Genomic DNA, 23,289 nt, shown 5'->3' with positions numbered 1-23,289 from the left:
TTTACTTTACTTTTTTTAAACAGCGCAACAGAAAATTGTCATTTAAATACTGATGAATCAATGTTTTGTTTTAAATCCACTGTAAGCTCAGGAGATTTTATGAGGAATGAATGAATATAGAGTTTGATCATTAACCTGAAATGACGTTCGGGATGGAGGTCTGACGCTCTGGACACATCTGACCAATGTCAATGATGTCAATGTGAAATGTTAACTACAATGCTTCCTGCATCTGAGCTAATTTTATTTAAACTTCTTTTTCTATTTAGCTTTCCAGTCAACCCTTTCGCCTCTTGCCTGGTTCTTCCTCCACCTTGCCTTCTTCCATTTACCAACTGAGACCAGTCATTAAAACCCAGGTCTTTGTCATCCTCTACCCGAGTCTCCATTCCAGTCCAGTCACAAACCAGCTAATGCTCACCGCCAAATTAAAATAAATTTCATTAACAGCGGCCTGTACCCTGCATGTTTTAGATATTTACCTGCGCTTCAGCAGGTCTGAATTCTGCAGAAGCCTGTAAGACACTCATTCAAACCAATTGTTTCAAAGCAAAAAAACACCTAAAACATGCAGGATAGTGGCCCGTCAGGACCAGGACCAGGACTGGAGACCGTTGAAAAAGTAATCATCTTCTAATTGACCTTAGCATCAGTCAGGGACTTCATCGTCTTGTAAATTTTTCTGTCGGTTGGCAAAAACGGAAAATGTGCATTGCCGCCACCAACTGATAAGGAGTATGGATCAAAATATTTATTTGTCTATTATATGTATGTAATTATGTATATGTTTGATGTACTAACTTTTTGTTTCAAAAAAAAAATTGTATAATAAATTGAATACTTTCACTTTTTGATGCTTTCTGTAATTATGTCAATAATATCTGACAACTAAAATGTGCAAAATACCAAAAATTACCTACTATTTAACACAGAGCCTGTCATTGATGATATGCAACAGATTCATTGACTTTAATCATCACATTCGGATCTTTATTTGTTTACATCAGCGATGTGTTTTAGCTGGTTTAGCTGCTGGATCTGGGTGGGGCCTTCGACTTGATTCCCCGCTGTAAATGCTGTGCAGCCACTCTACATGTCTATTCTCACATTTGACAAAAACAAAACAAATGCAAAAAATGCTCTGCCATGGATTTAGAAACCAGTCAGATTACAGTATTTCATTTTCAGTCACTGAACTTCACATTAGGTCAATCATGGACTCAGCTTCAAACAGTTTAAATTTCATTGCGGAAATGCAGAGTGGGATCCTTCATCTTTTCCTTGTAGTCTTCATCAAATGCTTCGTTTTGGGCCACAGTGAAATGATTCTTCCAGTCACCAACTTTCCCTGTAGAAACACAAACAACCTTTTCAGCATTTTTGTTCTTCTTTGAGAATCAGTTTCTTCTCTGGCCTCATATCAGTGTTAAACAAACCTTTTCTCATGAAGGGAGAAATCTTCATATCCATGACTGAGAGAGTGGAATAGTTGGCCATCTGATTCTTTTTCATGTTATCAAACTGCACTCCACTTAGGACCTTTTCCTTAAGCTCGGGTGAAATAGACAAGCCGAGAAAGGAGCAGAGTTTGTCTATTTCTCGTCCAGTGTCCTGGAAACACACCGTAAAATTTTATTTTTGAGATGCAACCAACCAGAGATGAACTTTGGACGTAAAACAACCATTTACCTCGGACAAGTCCTCATAGAACATGTAGTGGAGTTTTGGATAGGTCTGTTTCTTCTTCCACCATCCGCTCACATGGTCGTACCAGGAGCCAAACACCACTGAGCCACAGAACAACATGAGGAGGAGTGTTAAACCCATGTGGATGATATCAATTGTAAATGATACAACAGCTATATTAAAAGCTTTTTGTCTGGTTGTCAAAACTTTGTTAAATCAACTTCTTGTTTGACGAGCTATTAGTCTAGCCTGTACTGAGAGTTTCGCCTTTTTCTTCATACTTTGCACTTTGTGGCTGATGAAAAACAAACAAATGTCAGAGATTAATATGACAGGTTTTAATTATTTGAGATACAATTTCTCAAATTTATCACCTGATAATGATGACATGATATTTGGTCTGTTGCTAAATATGACTGTGTCATGAAGTACATGTGAGCAGCAGTAACAGTAACTTTACTGCAGCCTTTCTTACATACCGTTTCCCTGCAGGAATCTCTGGAAATAGCTGCTCCAGGATCCAGCCTCTGGTTGGCCCTTGTTCATGGTATCAAAGTGGAAATAAGACACCATGTTGTCTTTGCCATTCCGGGCCACATAGATGATCTACAGAAGATGAGAACCACACACAAACATTCCTTAAAAACCCATCATTTCTTTTAACCTCTCAAATGAAATGTGTCATGTATGATCCTAAATCAGGTTTATTTCCCTTGACTGTGTGAACATCAGTATGATTCAATACTTCAACTCCTTAGAGTCATACACTGAGAGAAACCCAAACAGCACAGAGGCTTCATTACCCGACAGTTCTGCTCCCAAAAGGACTTTGGCACAAACTGGACAGGAAAATGGGTTTTGATGAGTCGAGGGGTGGTGGGAAGATTGTCCGCCAGGTCTTTTCCTGTATGTGAATATATGATGGAATAAACAAAGTCAATTTTCTATTTTGTAAACAAGTCAATTTTGTAAACAATTTTCTCTTACAACACAACAAAAGACAAGTGCTAGATGAATTCAGCAAACTTTAAACTAAAGATAAAAACACAGGCAAAAGCATCATTCCAAAGCATAATTAAATACACTGGACATATCAAAGACTACAGCTAGGATAATATCAGCAGATGGTTAAATTACTTTGCTACATTAAATTTAACAATAGGAACCTGCAGAACTGATAGTTGACTAAGTACAGATTGGTCACTGAGGAAACCAAAAAGTTCTAAACAACAATATGAGCATCACTTCGTGTCAGTAAACAGGAACTTGTGTTCTTTTCCAATAAATGAACAGAATCATCAGTTTTTCATGATAATAACAGCACATATTAAATTGGCCACATATTTGTGAAAAAAGACATCCATATTCCTAAACTGTATAAAAGAAAACCTGTGATTGCCCAAGTGTGAACACAATGAAATGTGGTGGCAGTTTTGGACCCGAGGCTTTAGTTTAGAAAAAAATAATGTGAATTTAATGTGGGTCCAATTACAGGTCAACTTTGACAAGACATCTTGCAGCATTGAGAGCTGAAGGTGAAGAGGGGCTTTGCTTTAAAGTTTAACAATAACCAAATCCATTCATCCACATGAACAAAGGAAAGGTTTCACAGAAGACCAACAGGTTTGACCCTGAATCCAGCTGTGCACTGGATCACAATCACAACTGAGAAATGGAATTTGTATTTTAGCCAAGTCCAGATCTGCAGACTTTGTACCTATTTGTACAGATAAAGGAAGTTTAGAAAAAAGCTGATTGATTTTGTTTCTTTTTTAAAATCATAAACTGATCTTTTTTGTACACGGCTGTGGAGACTTTGAAGTCCGCTGAAAGCAAAAGAGAATTCATAAGGATGAAGTTGATCATCAACCTGACATCATCTCCGGGATGAAGACATCCAAAAAGGGCACTCTCTCATAAATGGGGATGGACGTCTGACGCTCTGGACTTGTCTGACCAAAGTACAGCAGGTCCAGGATGTAGGAGACCCAGGTGGTTCCTAAAGAGAGTCAGAGATGAAGGCATTTTACTCATCACCTCAACACACACACTGCTGTGATTTAGGAATCATGGATAAAGATGTTGGAGTCTGACCAGCTTTGGGGTACGTTGCAATGAGAATATCATCCGGTCTGGCCTCAAAGTTTTGTACGTTTTCCCAGTTGTCCGTAAAACGATGAATCATCGGGACTCCATGGAAATCAAAGAGTTCAGGTCGAGGCACATTCAGAATTTAGAAAAGAAACAAAACAAAATATAAAAACCTACGCTATATATGATCTGCATTTGTTGCATTTACATTGAGAAGAGGGGAAAAAAATTGTTGTAAATTTGTGTGATTATTATGTTGATTCTATTTAAACATCAAAAAGCTTTACTTAACATAGACTGCACATAGAAAGAGAACGTTTGAGGAAGCATTCAGACTCCGACAGCTGCTTGTTGAGATAAAGAGGGGCTGAGATCCACAGATTTGAAGTGTTTGCATGAAGCTTTTGTGTGCATTTAAAATATAATTTATGACATCTAATAAGCTTGAAAACAAAAGACTCAACACTGCAGTGCACTCACTCAGGAACAAAAGCAGCAAAAGTTCACATACCTTCTCAGGGTTAAGTGACATGTTGCTACTGGAATCACTTGGGCTTCACTTCCTGTAATGTCTTTCCCTCTAACTACAGTGAACTGTTTCCCCTCCTCACCACACAGATCTCCAAAGTTAGGATCAGCTTAGGTGTAATCTCAATATCCAGCCCCACCTTTTCTCCCCAGAATTCTTGAACTTTCCCTTCCAGTTTTCCTCCAACATGTACCGAGCACATAACCTGAAGTCATGTAATTGTTTATGTATCTGAACATAGAATAATTAATCATTTTCAGATGCTGTAACTTAAATCAATCATTTTCAAAATGATGTTTCCATCCTCCACATTGCTGTGAAGACATTTGGTCTGCTCTTCTTTTCAGTGGTGAACAACATTTTCAGACCTCAGACCACCTCCCCATTTCAGTCAGGTTGAGGTCTGAACTCTGAGCTATTGCAGCTTTTCTTTCTCAGCCATTCTGCTGCGGTTCTGTAGCATGGTCAGTTTGACCCAGCCTTCAGCTTTCACCCAGTTGAATCGTTTGACTGAAAGTGAGAGTTAATGCTTGTCTGTCTCGTTTGTCTTTATGTGGCCCTGTAATTGGCTGACAACCTGCCCCCTCTCCAATGACTGCCAGAGATGGGTGCCAGCTCACCTGCAATCTTGAACAGTAACAAGCAGGTAAAAGAAAATAAATGAACAGATTATTTGTCTTTAAATAGTTTTAGAGTGCTTTCCAGGTTGGTTGGCAACAACAGTTGCTTCTCTAAAATCACTGCTGATGTCTTTTCCCCTTGGTCATGTGTTAAACACATTCCTTGATGCTCCTGACTTGCAAAATATCAAAGCTTCTGCTTTCTTGGAAGAGCTCATTTAGGCACATTTGGTTAGCAGTGCCTGCCTGCTATTTGTCATCTTAATTACTGAAGAAATAATTAGGTGTATTTAGTTTTTCATAGAATTAAAAGACTTTTTAAAAGCTTTTTTTCTTTGTGCCTGCAAATCACATATATATTTGCTGGAAAAAAAAATGAACGTTGCAGAATGAAGTTTACAAATTCATGAAGTGGGTAAATGTGAGTCATTTTGAGAGTCATAATGATCTATACTGAGTTAAAAGGGGCATCAAGAAACAGAGCAGTAGTCATGACAACAATAAACTGAATGAATAAACATTGTGCATAATCACTTAGTAAAGAAGTCACGCTGAGAGTTCAGCTGACAAGAATTATCAAGAGCTCTACTTTTTTTGTACAAATGACAAAAAAAGACTCACTTGAACATCAGCCACTTTTAAACACTAACTTTGCTGGTAGTGAATTGTTCTTTTAGTGTGAATAGTTCAGCTCTTTCCATTTTGTTCAGTTTTTCAGTGGTCAGTGCTCTGTTCTGAGAACTAAAGAACTGCACATCTGCTCAGTCTCTGAGGAGTCCCCCATTTTTATTTGTTTCCATAAGAAGTCTTGGTCTATATGACTTTGTGGTGAACTGCGAGAAGTGATGCAGGGGAAAAAATGAAGCAAAAAGGATCACTCACTGAAAGACTGCAGCTGAAATTATGTTGTAATCTTTTAAAAATAAACCATTTTAAATAATTATATCGTGCTATGATTAAAAAAGTAGCATATGTACACTTGAATTTAACTTCTCAGATTTTAATGAAGACTTTTATGTTAGTCATTGTACAACAAGATTAATTAATAATTAAGCAATTAATTAAAAGTCTTTATTCAGAAAAACAGCCTAGTGTGACATGCAAAATTTACTTAAACTCATAAATACTGCCACAAATTATTACATTTGTCACAACAGCCTAAATGGTAGTGATGTGCAACGCAGACTTTCTTTTAGTCCTAGAAGTTAATAAACTGTTTAGTTGGTCTCTCCCATCTCAGTTTCTCTTTTCTTCATTGCAACAAGGAGGTGCTTTTGCTTGGTATTAACAATTCAGCGTGAGGCATCGGTTCTCTTCTTCAGCTGATTCTATATCAAGTTATTTTACAAGTTAAACTAATGAAGAAACGACAGACTCCTATCTACTTCAGAACCTTGGTGAGGAACCCTTTATTTAAATAGTTGCAAATCCTTAAATTATTGATTTATTACTGAAAACTGAAAAAAAGATTTGGTGTGTTAATCAAAAGCATAGAAAATAAGCTACTTGCACGCCTACATGTACTTACAGCTCATATGAAAAAATATAAATGTTTTTGTTTAGTTTAGTGGCGACCATATTACATCATAAATTTTAAGATATTCTTTTGATTCCCTCCCTCAAAAATAAAAAAAACCCAAAGCGAAAAAGAAAAACCCGGAAGTGATGAAGTGACGCAACCGGAACTAAAAAGAAACATACACAACAAAGATGGCGTCTCCCGTAGAGCCCAGTGTGAATGTTTCACACGTGGAGAAGAAGAAAAAGGTAAGTCTTTCATAAAATTAAATTACACCGCACAAATTATGAAGTGTTTACACTTACATGCACAAAAAGCAGCAGCTCCATGTTTGTGAGCTTTGTTTTCGTGTTTATTAAACGCATTAGCTGGTTGTGTTTGTAACTCGGGTCTGTTCATTCGCTTCTGCCTCATTCCTGCAAACAGCCTCCTGCTCGGTACTGGCAGGAGCAACAGGACGAGGAGAAACATAAAAACAAAGATGAAGAACAAACCGAAGAGGCTGTGCAGCAGGACGAGGAGAAACAGACGCGGAAAACAAAGAAAAGAAAGCAAATAGATGATCTGACGAATGAAAATAAAGTCATATCAGGGGTAAGACTGATCGACCTGACAAATGCGTTCATTATGTGTCTTAGATTCATGACAAACTAGATATGAATGGTCCTGCCTTTATTGGTGTTTTAATATTCTTTAACTGCTTATTTAAAGTGGACCCAGAATACAGTATTGTGCAATAATCTTGATCCAGCACTCATTTATAACTATACTCATAAATTCATCTATTCTGCTTCCAAATAGGCTTTTGTTATTGTACTCAAATATCTTCATGCATACATTTATTGTTTGTTTGTTAAGCCACTTAACTCTGACCTGTTAATGAGGCTCCTAAACACAAGTTATGAGCCAATGTCATGTCAACACATACCAGACAAATAAACCAAGAACTCATTTTAAAGGGACGTTTTTAATTAGCAGCCTGTCACAGGCTGAGGTCATTCTGACCATATCTGCTTTCTGTCCCCAGTCAGAGCCAAACAAGCAGAAACTGCATTCAGCCTTTTTGCACCAAATATTTGGAACTATATTTGGCTTTTATTTAAGTAACGGTTTATTACAGTCCTGTATCTTCACAGACATATATTTTATTGAAATTTTTTTTCATCTGTGTATTAGTTTTATTATTTCTTAAGACAACTGATATTATGGAATCAGAGTTTTTCATAAAGGGTCACATTTAACTGCTTTAATTTCATTTTTCATACTGTTTTCATACTCTTTTAGAAAACAGACCCTTTCCCTGGGCCAGCTTCCATCTCAAAAGACAGGATGCAAAAATTCAAGAGGAAAGAGAAAACTCAAAAGGTAAGCTTCATTATGTTCAAACTGCTTCAGATTTATGTGATTAACTTCTTTTTTTGTTGTTGTTGTTTTTCAGGCTAATTTTTTTTTTCTTTTATACTTCTTGTTCCAGCCTCACATGCGGCATTACAAGCTGAAAGACATTATCACTCGTGCAGAAGAGGCTTCAGAAATGGCCCAGAAACAAGCTGCTCGGTTTGACCTCCTTCTCCCGGAGGAGGCTGGGTAATTTTCTCCTGTTCTTCATGTCACAGCGAATGCTTCAACGAAATCAGGTGATTAAAACGTGTCTCTCTTCATTCTCAGATTCTTAGAAGGAGATGAAGATGAGGACACATGTATGATATCACAGGAGGATATTGCGGATGCTGTGGATATAACATCTGGAGCAAAGGTACTGAGGTTTTTGTCAAACTATGAAATGATAACTTTTTGATTTACAGTCACACCTCATGTCTACCTGCCTAATGCGTAAGAAAATGCTACATTTAGTTTTTATTGTATTTAAACAGATCAGTGAAAGAGTTGGTTGCTGGAACACTTTTGTCTTTATCCAATCTTTACTAATTTATTTCTTCTGCCACAGTATTTCAATCTGAAACTGACTCAGTTTGGACCATATCGAGTGGATTACAACAAAACGGGACGGTTAGTATCACGCACTACGCTTAGCTTTGGTCCTAAGGTTGCTTTTTATGTTTAGTGATGGTTTGTGTTCAAAAAGAGATAACACCAAAGCTGCACAAGCTCACTAAACGGTGATCATTATTATGCGTTAGGAAGACACAAACTTTAGTTTGTTTCAAACTTTTTCTTCTTTTATTCACAAGAGGCAAATTCTTTTTCTTAATAATTATTCAAATAAATCATGGTCTGAGATGAATTTGAAAAGATTTGCTGTCTGCAAGTTGGACCATAGAGAGAAGCAGGAGCCACTGCTGTCTTAAATGTAAAATGGGATGTTAACCAATTTATTTTAGGTTGTATTTTTGTTAAAAAATAAAAAAAAATAAAAACAATGACATCCTATAACATGGAGCCTTTTGTTTTTAAATCTATTTCAGAGAAGCTCCTGCTACAGTCATTTATTCATAATTGTGATTTAATAAAGAAAACAGATTAAACTGTTTGTGTATCAAGTCATGTATAATTTACTTGAAATGGAGAGGACTGACACAAAGATACAAGCGCGAGTCTATCATGATATAACAAGTGCATGTGAAACGTTTTTATAATTTCATTTTTTCATTAAACTCCGGCTCTTTAAAAAATGATCTGCAGTTAATCTTGCTGGAGACTCGTTTCGCATTCGGCCACATTTTACTTGTTTGCACGAGGTGTAGCGCAGTGATTTATGGTCTAGTTGAACTGGAAGTGTAAGTGGGAGGGAGCTGAGCCTTTGTTAATGTGATTCACACTCCTGCATGTTCAGCAGACATGAAACAACTTTATTGTTCATTTTCACTCTCATTATTTAACTCATCATGACCCGGTGGAACTGCTGTGTTTTTAGCTTTAAATTCTGGAGTGGTGCACACGTCGCAGGAATGTTTTTAAGGTTGTTTTTTTTTTAACTGTAGGTAAATATGAAGGCAAAGTTAGTTGTAGTATTTTTATAAGGATTTTGAAACAAAGCTTTTGCTCATAAAATCACAGATTAATTCTAATTTGAGGCTATCTGGATGCATTAAGACTACATTTTCTCTCTTTCTTTGTGTGCCAGTAACCCATTGAAGTATATTTTGAGGTGAGTGTGTCTGTGTGTATTGGCATAATGTTTTGTTTACTTCAGGCACCTGCTGCTCGGTGGGAGGAGAGGTCATGTGGCTTGTGTGGACTGGCAGACCAAACAGCTCATGTGTGAGATTAATGTCATGGAGTCGGTAAACGATGTAAAGTAAGTTATGATCCTTTACACTGTGCCACACCTCACAGACAAAAAAAAAAGTCACATTTGTGAGAAATTGTTCTTAGTTTTTAGAAATTGATTTTTTTGAAAGACTGAAATATATTTGTTCTACTTTATTTTAAGATGGCTCCACAGTGAGAACATGTACGCTGTGGCTCAGAAGAAGTGGTTGTATATTTATGACTCCAATGGGATCGAGCTGCACTGCATTCGCCAGTTCAACGACGTCCTCCGAATGCAGTTCCTGCCCTACCACTTTCTGCTCGCCACAGCGGTGGGTTTAATGTCTTGCGTGTGTGCAATGCTGAATCCTAGATTTGCCACTAATGCTGAAGATCATGCTCACAGATGAATGTGCCATGTACAAATGTTGATAAAATTGAAATAGAGAACCTGAGACAAATAGAAACTATTGTAGAAATAGAAATAGCTTATCATTTTGGAGTTTTAAAAAAAAAGCGTTTTTACAAACAGATTTTGCAGAAAGCAACGATCTGTTTTAGAGCTGTGTGTATCTACAGCATGTGTGTTGTCAGATAGCTAAAGATGTCTCCTGAATGTGCTTGTTTTTGGCTAAATGCAGTTTATTTTTAATTTGTTAAGGACTGGCCACCATCAAGGCAAAGAAAGTGGCACTGCAATACTGTTTCCCAATCTATAACACACTTTGCTGAAAAGTGATAGGGTACAGCGTCCAGTTAGGATGTATAAATTTACAGAACTATTAGGAAGAGCAAACATTCTGACACTGTTTCTCTGAGTAAAGATTCCCCAGTTTTATATTCAAGGCACATTAGCTTTTAAAGACTTTCTTTTCTGTAAAACATTCAAACTAAATGCGCACACAGTGATAAAAAAGATTTAACCACCAGTGAGCGGCTCTGTCAATCTTTCTGGTTGACATTTTTTGTCTGCAGAGCGCTACAAGCTTCCTGCAGTACTTGGACGTGTCTGTGGGGAAGGAGGTAGCGGCCATCTGCACCAAGACTGGCCGACTCGACGTGATGTGCCAGAACCCTCACAACGCCATCATCCACCTCGGCCACCCCAACGGCACGGTCACCCTCTGGTCACCAAATCAGAAAGAAGCCCTCGTCAAGATGCTCTGTCACCAAGGAGGCGTGCGCTCAGTCGTCGTGGACAAGACGGGCACGTGAGTCACACAGGCTTTTCATGTTACAGCAGTGGTTGTCAAAGTTGGGGGTATTGAAACACGAAGCTAAAGGGTCTTGAGATGCTTACCAGGGGTCAAATAAAATAAAAGTATAATTACTAAAAGCACATTTTCAATATAATTGTTACAAAAAGCTAAAAACGGTAGATGAAAATTGATATAAATAGTGTAAAATAAGTTGAGGTCGGTTCTTTATTTAGCTTTTTAGCAATGTTAGGCTGTTATTTGGTGTTACAAGTCTTCATCAACATCACCCGAAGGCGGGAGGCGCTATTGTTTTCACCCGTGTCTGTTTGTCTGCAGCGCTAGCAAAGCATTGCATGAACCAGTGGTCAGCTTTTGATGAAACTCTCCAAAGTAATCACTGGATATACATCTATAAATACTTTTTGGATTCAGCCCATTTCAAGATGGCGATCAAAGCCAACTGACCTTAAGAAACACAAAAATGACTATAACTCAGGCGATTTTACAGATATTGGGTTAAAATCTGGTGTGGTAGTGGCTGAGCAACATCCCTAAGACATACTCTGAGCACTAACACATCTTTGAGGGATCTCGTATGTCATTTACAGGATTCGACCAAAACGGCTATAAATACATCCCTTCTCAAAATAAAATGAGCGTAGCTAATGTGTGCGTAACAGTACGTGCATCGATCTTCTCGCGGGTGACTCGGCGAATTGCCAGTCACGGTGAGGCGGAGAGTCCGCGAGTCAGAGCGTAATTCCATGCCCGGAAAATGCAAATTTGATGATGCATGGCTTGCTAAAGAAAGCTATGCTGCGTGGTTGTCCAAGGACCCAAAAAATAAACATTCTGCAAGGTGCAGAATCTGCTGCAAATCAGTTAAAGTGGAGAGGATGGGTAAAGCTGCATTGTCAAGCCGTGCACCACTAGATGGACTTGTTGAGCATTTGAAACTTGTATGAGCTTCATCTACATTTGCTAAAGAGCTTCAAGGCTTCAAAGCCTCATAGCATCACCAGAGATATCCATGTATTGTGGATATGAATGTAAGGTATACATTCAATCCCGTCTTTTATTGATTCTGACCAAACAACTTCTATTCTATTTGGTGTTTTTTTTTATTTGCATTGTTTTTAAATCATTTAGTGTTAACCTATACAGCAATTGCTGGAGGTAAATGTCTATGCACATCATCCTTGAATTTGAGAAAATTGGTCCTGGAAAGTCCTTGAAAGGTCCTTGAATTTTATGTTAACCAAGGTGTGGGAAGCCTGTCTTTTGCTATCAGTGACTATTTTTTGTTCAATCATTTCACATAACTGCCTGAGTTCCTTTTTTCTGCGATTGTAGTGTCTTGTCCGTTATTTTTAACAACTGTAGATTAATCTGTGGACAGACATAGACATGTGTTGCACATGGTTATTAATGTAACGTTTTCTAAATACCTTTTGCACGATTTTCACCAAAAACAATTAAATGATCTGTTGTTTTGCTGGTGTAGATTCTCAGTCATCCAGGCCATGGTAAATTTAAAAAAAAAGGTTAAAAAACAACTGGACTTCTTCAACTACAGAATAGAGGTCCAGTTGTCTTTGTTTTTCAACCTATTTTTGGATCTGTTGTTTTCCAGTCAGGAGAACTGCAACAGTTAAAGTGTGTTTTTTGACCCAACAAAAAGCAATATTCATCACAGTTTCCTTGTTATTTTGGGCAGATACATGGTAACATCTGGAATGGATAAAAAGCTTAAAGTCTTTGACATTCGAGCCTTCAAACCTCTAAAGTCCTACTTCCTTCCTGCTGGAGCGTCGTGTTTGTCTCTGAGCCAGAGAGGACTCCTGTCTGCGGCCACGGGGGACATTGTTCAGGTCATTCTCACAAACACTGTTTCCTCATCAGAACTCAATCTGTCTGGACAGGATGTAGTTCAGTTCAGTTTAAACATGGCTGCATATTTAGTACGAGCAGCTAAAGTAATATTTTTTTTATTGGAAGAAGTGTCAAATCACAAGGAGTGTGATTGCTTGAAATGAAAATAGAATGATGTGATTCTAACTAATAATTTAGTTTTCTTAATGTATTTTCTTAACTTCTTTTTGTTGCAATTTCCAACCAGTAATACATAAAACATCAATGTTCATAGTTTTTGTCTACGTCCTAAATTTGTGTAAAAACACTGTCCCTGCAGGTGTACAGGGACGTGTGGAGCGCTCCTGTCTCTAAACCCTATATGGCTCACAGGGTTCGGGGGACAGTGTGGGGGCTGCACTTTTGTCCCTTTGAGGATGTCCTCGGAGTTGGACATGGAGAGGGTTTCACCAGCATGCTCATACCAGGTCAGGCTATTTTTAAAAGTTGCCTTGATGGTGAAATTTCTGAGATGCGTCTGCATGAGAACTAAAAATTGACTGCATGTGTTGAAACTTTTAGAGGAAGTATTTAAGTGAGAACAAGGCTGTAGCCAGACTTAAAAAAAATACTGAGGTCAACCACTCATTATCTCCCTGCACATCAGTTACAATGAAGACTAAAACTTAATTAAAATAGAAGCATTTATTTAAAACAAGTGACTTGAATGTGTATATGACATGTGTTTGTGGGTGTGTAAATCCATGGGGATCAACATCATCTGAAGCAACAGAGGACTCAGGGCACAACCATGACGATTCACTGAAATGACATGAATTAGTTTATATGAATGTTGATTGTTCACGCTGCACAAACCCATTCAGAACACAAGATTTTAGCTTAGATTTTACTTTTTTATCCAATACCAGTGAGGTGTTGTAGTTTTGGAGCTGGACTAGTTCTAGTGTGATTCAGATACCAAAAAAGTGCTGAAATCGCACTCTATTGAGGTTTCACCAATCAGATTAAGGTTTCACAGATCACACACTTGGTTTTAAATGTTCTGCAATCAGTGCAGAATAATCTGGTCCAGGTTTGAAGTGTCTAGGTGTTGTAGTTTTTTAACTAGAGTGGATTAAAGATGCTGAAGGTAGTGAAAAATTAGGTGGAATCGCCCTTTAGCCATTTTCTGAATCGGAAGCTGAAATCGGAAACCAACTTCAGCTTCGTGGGATTGAAGGAGAATATTTTTAGCAAGTTACCTCTGTTGTGTTTCACCGTAAGTGGCGCTCTTCTTCTTCTGGTCTTTATTTTAGCAGTAAGGTAGCAAAGCTGCGCTCTTCTTTGTAGACATTGAGTTTGGCTGCAGCTGCACACAGTTGCAGCGCCTCCTACAGTAAACTGGTGGAGCTACGCAGAGAACCACGCCGTTCAAAAGTGTTGTTTTGATTGTTTTTTTTGTATTATATACACAGCAGAAAAATAGTGAGGTCTGGACCTCGGTGTCCCCAATAGTAGCTACGGCCCTGAGTGAGAATTAGTATTAACTCGTTAAGAGTTTGGGCTCAATTTTCTTTTTGACATTGTTGGTTCAATTCATATGTTACCAACGTTGCTGCAAATGAGTAATCGGCTATTTACAACTTGAGAGAGAATGTGTGACGTAAACCCCACAAGATCCTTAAAATGTGAACATATTAATAATTAGAGTATGAGTTAATTATTAAAAAATAAATCCCTCATTAGCTTGACATTTGATTAAAGGTTGACTAAACTGAATGTAAAAAAAAAACACACACAGACTCATAAAACATTTTGACTCAGTTGTGGAAGTGTTGGTTGATGTATTTTACAGTTACTGAAAAACGAAAGATCGCTATATTTTAATTTTTAATTTTTTAAGGTTTTACTATCAGGATATAATAGAAAATAAAGGCCTAGAATTATTTGAAGGCATGTCATGTTTAGTGCTAGAGTTTTAGACTAAAATCATTTTATGATGAGATATTGTTATCAACGTTTTGGTCAAACTTTGTAAATTAAATTATATATGGTTTTATGCATCTTTGCCAGATCTCATAAGATGCTAGTGCTCTGGGTGTGTGTTGTGAATGACTATAAGCTAAAAATGACTAAGTTATAGCCATTTTTGTACAGGGGAAGGTCGATTAGGTCACTCCAAAGTTAATCACTTGTAGGAGTTCTCTTTCTGAGAGTTTATTTCAAATTTAGTGGTAGATGAGATGTTTTACAACACAGACATGGTGCTAGGGCTATTCACTCTGTGAGGGTTATTTTTAAATAAATTCTAGGATTCTGCCAATAATTAGTTTAAATAAGAGTGTTTTAGTCTTGCAAGAAGGAACTTGCATCAAATGCACAGACAGTACAAAGATGACGCTCAGAGTTTGTTTCTCTGAACAGTCTTCCATCTGGTTACATGACAATGGGATTTAAAATGGAAATCTGCGGTAGCTCCGTGGTCACTGCCGCAGTCTTGCAATCTTGAGGCTGCAAGTTCAAGCCCAGGCTGCAGCAGGAAGGACATCTGGCACAAAACAATTGCCAAATCGTTCGTGCGAGTTTGCTCGCCGTGGCAACCCCTGACGAAGGAAGCTGTAAGAAGAATGGAATTTAAAATGGAAAATCTTCAGTGCTTTTCCCAGAGCAAGTAGATGACTTAAATAGTTGCTTTTATCACATTCTACCTTAAGGGTTATCACGAGATAATCTCCTTTGAACCTCTGGTATCTGAAGAATTGACCCACCTCTTGCTCTAGGGTTTGTGGTATAAAATGAAACCAACAAAGATACAGTTTGTATCATTCTACATTTAAGCACTGAAAACAGCATAAGCAGCCAGCTATACACAGGGGCAAGAGGGGTCATTGCCCCCTCAAACAAATTTGCCGAATAAGGCACAAGTTTCCTCCTCTTTCTCCTCTCATATATATATATATATATATATATATATATATAATATTTATAAATGAGTCTAGGAACCACCTGACTCTCATGTCAGATTTTAGTCTGCCTCACTATGTCAGCATAAACTCTGGAGTTAACGAACGTGTTAAGTTTATTCAGTTTTAGTGTGTTTGAGTCAAACTAATGAGGTGTTTTTTGAACGTGGAGCTCTCCAGCTTCTGCTGGAGGTTCAGACCCAGAGATGATGGAGCTGCAGTCAGAACCTCAGAGGCAGACATGGAGATAAAAATAATTTAAAAAAAACAGAATCTGAGACAGACAGGGATGAACTAGGTGTTCCATGATTTGTTTCAGAAGAGGATCACTGGAAATAGAATCACGCCTTGTTTGTCTCCCTTCCAGCCAAAAAATAACAAGAGGCAGATTCAGATCCATATTTTGCATATTTTGGATCATTTATCTGAGTGATCCTGAGCAGGACATAGAAAATGACCAAACCAAGGAATGTGATGTGCCCCCTTTGCCTTGGTTTGGACAAAACTTGTTTTTATGAGTGGCACAAAGATTTTTAGCAATTTATTTTAACTACTGATTGTTTTGTCCAAAGAATATGTTTGCATTTTATTGGAAATGTTGGTATAACTTTGTTGTTTGCTAAGTTTGTTCATGTATTCATGAATATTAGTGTTCATATTTGCATTCTAAGTTGCAAAAACATTTGATTAAGTATGTTTGAGGTTTTTACAGTGAAAAAAAAATTTAAATCACTAGGATTTTATCCTACAGCTTTCAGCAGCTCATATAAAGCTTCACATGTTTCTCTGCATCCATTTTGTCCTCAGTAACTTGGACAATCCATGTCAAACTGCACACGACAGCGTAATGCAGCATAGGACAACAACACACAGCACTGCCATTAAACTTCCATGGTTCCCCCAATCCCATGAAGCAAACACTCATCAACAACAACAAAAAATGTGCTGGAGCACGATGTGTACGCATGATGCCCCCTTCACATTTCTTCCTGCCCCCTCAGATGTGCATGCCTAGAACCGGCCCTGCTAACATTATCCTCCTTTCACATTTGGGCCAGGTAGTACCGATCTGGTCTTTCCCAGATTCTACAATGATTCAACTCTAATCTCAAGTGTAATTTGTCTGTTTTGGCCTCATTCTTCTTTAATAGATAATGACACGGTAGAATCTGCTGTGTGTTTGTACACTTGAGGTTAGGTTTCACTCATTTTTGAACCTGGTAAAGTCAAAATTATTTTTAATATGTCCTAAAATTAGGCTGGGCGATATCAGGGCAGGTTTAAGAAATATTGATAAAACTTTATAAGCGATATAAGATGACAATATAAGTTGCACTTCACGCTGCCCCCTCCAAAGTCAAGTCAAACTTTTTCTCATAGAGGTTTGGGCCAAGTATTGTGTGATTAGTCAGAACTTTGTGGGCAGGTTTGTTTATGCAGAGTTGTGCTTGGAGCCAAAGGTGGCTCTCCGTGACTCTGCTGGCTGGGAGGAAGTCCCCCCCGGGGGTGGGGGGGTGTCCATTTGGGGGCTGGGGGATGAGGGAGGGGTTTCCCAGGATTTTTGGCAGCGCTGTTGCATGGGAGTATCAAATGTCCATGCAAATAAAACGTACCACAACTATGAGCGAGAGCAGAATTCTTAACTTCTGACTCAGTATAAATCCAGCTGCAGGCAGGCAGCGAGCCAATAAACGGCCGTGAATGCAGTGTTTTGGTCACAGACTTCATCTGGTGATTTATGAGTGCATTACTGAATCAGTTTATTTGAAATTAGAAAACACTATACCAGGCATATTGTAAAGTAATAAAAAAAAATCGATATATATATATATGTCATACATTGCCATTCAGCTTAAAAATATTGAGAAACATAAAACACTGACATTAAGAGGGTGGCTTTTGTTTTCCCATGACTGTATTTGCAGAGACTTTGCTTTGTGCTTTTTTTTCTGGTTTCTTATTTTGTTACACTCAGGCCTGGAGTGGAAATACACACTGCCAGTGACATCCTGTAAGTGTTAGAACTAAGAAAAACCACATCCGTTCAAACTGCTGCCTCCTTCCACTGCAGAGCCTTCTGTTTTTCTCTGCACACACATGGGCGTTTTTATTTTTATGCTTTATAACATAACATCTGTGAAAAGGTTGATAGTTTGTCCTCTGATTTAAAGCTGTCTTTTGCTTGCTTTGGTGCGGTACTGTCCATGATCATCTCTCCTCCTGCATTTGTGTTGATCTTCATCCCGTCACTCTCGCAGGTGCCGGTGAGCCTAACTTTGACGGCCTCGATGCAAATCCCTACCGCAATGCAAAGCAGAGGCAGGAGTGGGAGGTCAAAGCCCTGCTGGAGAAGATTCAGCCCGAGCTCATCAGCCTCGACCCCACAGAGCTGGGGCAGGTCGACCGTGCTACCTTTGAGGAGAAACATCAAGACAGGGTTCAGGCTCTGGTCAGTGTGTTTTTTTTTTATTGCAGCTCTAACAGCTTGAAGTCACAATTATTACTCATCCTTTACTTATGTCATATGCATCTCTTCCAGGGATTTGACCCACTTGCTACAGAAAAATTTGTTCCCAGATTTAAGAAGAAAGGTCGCAGTTCTGCTGGTGGTGTCGAAAGGCGCAAGAAGCAAGTGGCTCATATGGATCAGAGAGTAAGAAGTCCACAATATAAGCCAACTGTCAAAACATTGGTATAAATCAGAGCTGCGCAGTATTAGGAAAACATGCAAGTTTGATATTTTTATTAAATATTGCAACAACAGTTGCAGTTACCTGACAATTTTCTTCAGTTTTCCCTTTTTTATTTGTAACCAACACACTCACAACACCGTGTTTGCTTTAAGCCAGTATTTCACCGGGCTGTGACTGTTGGAGACTAGATGATGACGTAAAACCACAAGAAGAGTGTCAGATTTTCTGTTGCAGCCTCGCTGAATTCTGAGAGCTTGCAGCCAGCCAGCTGTGCAGCTGCATTTTGCACAGCCAGTTTTTCACACCCATTTGTGTGCGCACTGATGCAAAATTGTGTTCTAGGCTGCTCACATTTTTCCGGTGGCCCGGTCCTGCTCATCTCTGCATATTTTATTCGCACATTTACGATTTTATCTGCTGGAGTACACTTTCGAAATGAGTGTAACCCAAATTGGATCATTGTTATTTACACATTTATTTTTATCATCCGTATGGTTAGGCATGAAGAGTTGGGGCTGTATCTGTGGATGTTTTCTGAATGAACCCAGATCTCGGGACAGAAAAGCACTTTAAAATTACATAAACTTAACTAAGATGGGCTTGAGTTGTCCACGATTACTCTGCAGCTATTTTGAGAAAAAAAAGTTGTTTTGCAAAAATGTTTTCAATATGCTCATTGGGCCAACAATCACGGCCCAATGAGATGCCATTTATCATTCTAATACTACTTGGCATTACACCTCAGTTGTGTACAAAATGGGCTAGTATCCGGCGCATTTTAAAAATCAACAAACCCGCATCAGCAATTAAAACATATCTGGCATGCTACTGTCAAAACTAAATAAAATAGAAAAAAATAAAAAAAATGCTTGCACTCACCAAAACGACTGTCACCAAAACACTTATTTTAACACAAAATCCATTCAGGGGTATCGCTCGTAGTTGCTTGCCTGGAAATGGCAGACAAACCCCTTACCCGCCTGGGACAGGTTAGCTAGCTCGGGGGTCGGCCGTCCTCCTCTAACGAGATCTAGCTTCTCTTGAAAAGTTCGTCTTGAAAACGGTCTTGCCAGTATATCAGCAACCAGATCAACGTGTAGCTCTCCTTCGGCCATTGTGGGTTAAAAAAGTTTTTAACCGGTAACAGTTCCGGGTGTGACTCTGTTGATCTGCACAGCACTGCCGCGGCTCAAACTCGGAAGTATCCATATCCAATCACAGGACGCGTAAATGTCACGTTCAACGTGAGGCCAGCTAGAGGTACTGACACAACTCGTGATCTGATTGGCTATCGCAACTGTCTATCAACTGTATTTGCCCGTTCACTTACAGCGCATAGACGCGTTCATTGCTGATTCTGAAGGCCCGGGCAGATTTTATACAGCCTCTGGCAACATAAAATAGCTGAATTCTGATTGGATGAAACTCTAACCTAAAAACAACAGCACTGGAAGGAGCATAATGTGACACAAAGAAAATATGAATACTTTTAGATATCTATGGAAAGTAAATTAAAAACTAAATTAACCTTTATCATAATTATGATGATTCTTGGTTATGTTAGGCCAGCAGAGAAGGCTTTGCTGGCCCTGATGGCCCACCACTGTTAAATATATCATAGGCTGGAAGAGCATGAATGTATGGCACTTTAGAGACACTGTAGTTTCCTTTCAGTTTCCCAGCATGTTATGGCAAGCTCTTTTTTTTCAGCTTTTTCCACTTCACTTAGAGCACACAAAGGCTTAGATTCCTCTACCTTAATTAAGCCAAGTATTAGACGTTTTTATTATTATTAAAAATGTTCACAGGATATTTTTTTTATGTAGTACCAGACTTGATCTTTGTTGAAAAATAGAAAAGTAGCTGATCTGGATTTTTGTGTAATCTGAACGTGTTGCTTTGTGCAGGATGTTATCAGAAAAACCGTGGAGGACAAAGTAAAAATGGAAGAAGAACGAAAGAGAATGGAAGAGAAGAAGGCGGCACTATCTGGACAAAAATCTGCTCTGGACAGATTCAGAAAGTAGAAGAGGACTCTTTGTGTTGCTGACAACGTTGCAACATTCTGTGGGACTGACCTTTGACCTTTACATAAAAGACACACTTTATTTGAACATGTTAATGTGCTGTAGCAGCAGAAATCGTGGATGTAATGGGAACAGCAGCCCTGTATCCTGATGGAAAGTAGTTCATCAAATCAATATGCAGTGGTCTGGTTTTAGTGAACGACTGCAGCCTGAAGCACACTCTGTATATGTTAACATGATGTGATGAGCTTTGGCTGACATCCATTGTTGTTTTTTGTACAAATAAACAATATCCAATGGTATTTGAACTTGTCTATACTGATTCATTTGTTGTGCATGTTTTTTAGATGGTTTAGCATTTGTTTCATGGTTCATATCAATAAATTAAAGAAATTAACAACATATTTAGCCTCTGACTTCAGACTTTTAATATTAAAGGCTCAGCACAAAGAATGCATATCACCCACTGGATTTCATGCCAGTTTTAAACTATCTTTTTTTTTTCAATAAAAGGGGTCAGAGATGTAGCCGTTTGATCAGACCTCAAATGATACGTTCCACGCAATCTCATGATATTGAGAGATCATGCAAAATGTGTTTGTGCTAAAAGTATGCGTTAAGGATGACTCTCATCTCAGAATCTCTAAAAATGACAGCCTTATTTGTGTTTGCTAAGTGCAATTAGCTGTGTAAATCATGTTGAGTTGGACTGATTCGAAACGTTAATCGGTTGTAGATGAAAACCCAGTGATTACTTTCTGAAAGGTTTATTAAAATCCATCTGGTGGTTTGCAGGATTTGTTCTAATTATACAGACAAATGAACATTCACAAGCAGACATGAGCCCTTTCACCTTCGGTGGCGAGCAATAAATATGACAGCTGAGTAGGCAAAATGCTACAATTTAGCATGTGTACAAATATAAAAATGAGTACTTTGACAATTGATCTACACCTGTCCTCTCAGTAGTAAGACGAAGCAACAAGCAAGGGACAGACCAAGACCAAGACCAAATAACTTCACATGGGTCAGAGATCAAGTTGTGGGTTATAAAAAGATATCTCAAACCCTGAGCATCCCAAAGAGCTTCATTAAATCTCTTATTAGGAAATGAAACGATTATGTAACCACAGCAAACCTGCCAAGAGAGGGTCGTCCACCAAAACTCAAGGAGGGCGTTACTCCGAGAAACGTCCAGAAAAACAAAATTAACTCTGATGGAGATGAGCAGCCCTTCTGTAGAGGAGGGCCACTGCAAGCTGCACAGAGCTGAGTTTCATGGAAGAGTTACCAGAAAGGAAAAAAAAATAATAATAATAATAAGGTAGACTGATTGTACCCAAGCATGTGGAAGAAGGTGCTGTAGCTAAAAATTGACCCTTTTTTGCCATCAAGGACAACACCATGTCTGAGGTAAATTAACCACCTCTTATCATGCTGAGAACACAGTGAAGCATGGTGGTGGCAGTGTCATGCTGTGGGGTTGCCTTTTTATTTTTTTGATAATCAACAGGGACTAGAAAAACAGTCATAGATGAAGGAAAGATGGACGGAGCAAAACACAACAAAAACTTTTTGAGGGAAACTTGTTTTTTGAGGCTGGTCACTGTCCAGCAGGACAATGGCCCTAAACTCTCTGCTGAAGCAGCACTCCACCAGTTTAAGCAGAAACAGTTAAAAGGTTTTGAAATGGTCTAATCAGAGCCCAGAGCTCAATCCAACTGAGAATCTCTGATTTGATTTAAAAACCCCATTACTCTCATATTCCTTTAAAGTCATTGTTCGCTTTGAAATCTGACTCAGCATAGTTGCTCTATTTTTGTCTTTTTTTTTTGCTACTTTTAGCTTTTAGCTCGTGTTCTGCTTATTTTAGCGTCAGCAGCTTCTTAAGCACATTTCAGCAGTCATTTGACACCGGCTGCATTTTTGCAGAAAATGCCATTTCTCTAGTTTTAAATTAGTTTGTATTTAAAACGTTTTTTCTCTGTTTAACTCCACTATTTTGAAGTATTTTTTATTACTGTTACTCATAATCAAATTAAAAATCCAGTCAAATTTTATATTGACAACAAAAGGCAAAAATTACCAAGGGCGAGCGGATGCATGTTTGCGACTTGGCAGAGTTTGAGGTGAGGCAAACACCTTCATGAATAGTCCTGAAAGCAGATAAAGCAGGATGTGTGTGGAGAAGGGTGTGTTTCAGTAAAAATAGATGCAATTTTCATAACAGATGTATAGTCATTAGCAAGAACACAAAGGGACACAGTGTATCCTGTATGTAATGACTACGTGAGCCGCGGTCTACAGAATAGTAAACAACAACAGCTTCCGTGACAGGTTCACAAGAGGAAAATCTTTTTTTCCCTAAAAGATCACACAAATCAAGACCAAAAAATGAGTGTTGCACAGATATAAAAGAAAAAACCTGAACATCATCGGGTATACAACCAACTTAACCTGTTCAGCAAAACAACTTTGGAGCACCAATGACTTTTAAAAGAATGTGTCTGAACAAAAATAGTTGTGCAACCACACAACCAAGCTGGCTACCGGTCTGAACTTGCAACATCAAAGAGCAGAAATAAAACCCGCGGTACTAATGAGGAAGAACCTCAAGTTTTTTGGTTTGTTTGAGGAAATTCATCAACAAGTTGTCTAAAATACACCCAAGCCTGTCATGTGTGATCAGACTTTCGAAACTCTTATATTAGGTTCACATTTACATGTAAAGCAAGGTAAATATGTGAATACTAATCAGACTGATTCATTTACAGCAGGACAGTATGATGAGCGAGGGTGTCCAAAGCTATTAATATAAGTTTTCTCAGGTCAAACCGGAAGGTTCCTAATTTCTGTTGTAAAATATCTCGTGAATCATTAGACAGATTTTAATAAAAC

The 23,289-nt window shown here is 38.4% G+C and overlaps 2 protein-coding genes across 2 annotated transcripts; one reads left to right on the top strand and one right to left on the bottom strand.

Moving 5' to 3' along the window:
• Positions 1–963: 963 nt before the first annotated feature.
• On the bottom strand, positions 964–4,388 carry LOC108232132 (cytosolic sulfotransferase 3-like). The gene is made up of 8 exons (XM_017409736.3): positions 4,289–4,388; positions 3,781–3,913; positions 3,557–3,685; positions 2,490–2,590; positions 2,166–2,292; positions 1,690–1,787; positions 1,437–1,611; positions 964–1,348 (listed from the first exon to the last, which is right to left on the bottom strand). The coding sequence occupies exons 1-8, from the start codon at positions 4,307–4,309 to the stop codon at positions 1,236–1,238; spliced, it is 897 nt and encodes a 298-aa protein (XP_017265225.1). The 5' UTR covers positions 4,310–4,388; the 3' UTR covers positions 964–1,235.
• Positions 4,389–6,564: 2,176 nt separating this feature from the next.
• On the top strand, positions 6,565–20,699 carry wdr46 (WD repeat domain 46). Its single transcript, XM_017409735.3, has 14 exons — positions 6,565–6,693; positions 6,872–7,039; positions 7,730–7,810; positions 7,920–8,032; positions 8,114–8,201; positions 8,394–8,455; positions 9,600–9,704; positions 9,840–9,990; positions 10,634–10,869; positions 12,575–12,728; positions 13,049–13,196; positions 17,930–18,120; positions 18,211–18,324; positions 20,272–20,699. The coding sequence occupies exons 1-14, from the start codon at positions 6,637–6,639 to the stop codon at positions 20,389–20,391; spliced, it is 1,788 nt and encodes a 595-aa protein (XP_017265224.1). The 5' UTR covers positions 6,565–6,636; the 3' UTR covers positions 20,392–20,699.
• The last annotated feature ends 2,590 nt before the right edge of the window (positions 20,700–23,289 follow it).

The sequence above is a fragment of the Kryptolebias marmoratus genome, linkage group LG8 (genome assembly GCF_001649575.2).
Source record: "Kryptolebias marmoratus isolate JLee-2015 linkage group LG8, ASM164957v2, whole genome shotgun sequence".
Classification (NCBI taxonomy): Eukaryota; Metazoa; Chordata; class Actinopteri; order Cyprinodontiformes; family Rivulidae; genus Kryptolebias; species Kryptolebias marmoratus.
Note: the sequence above shows the minus strand (reverse complement) of the source record. Positions and strands in the feature narration are given on the sequence as shown.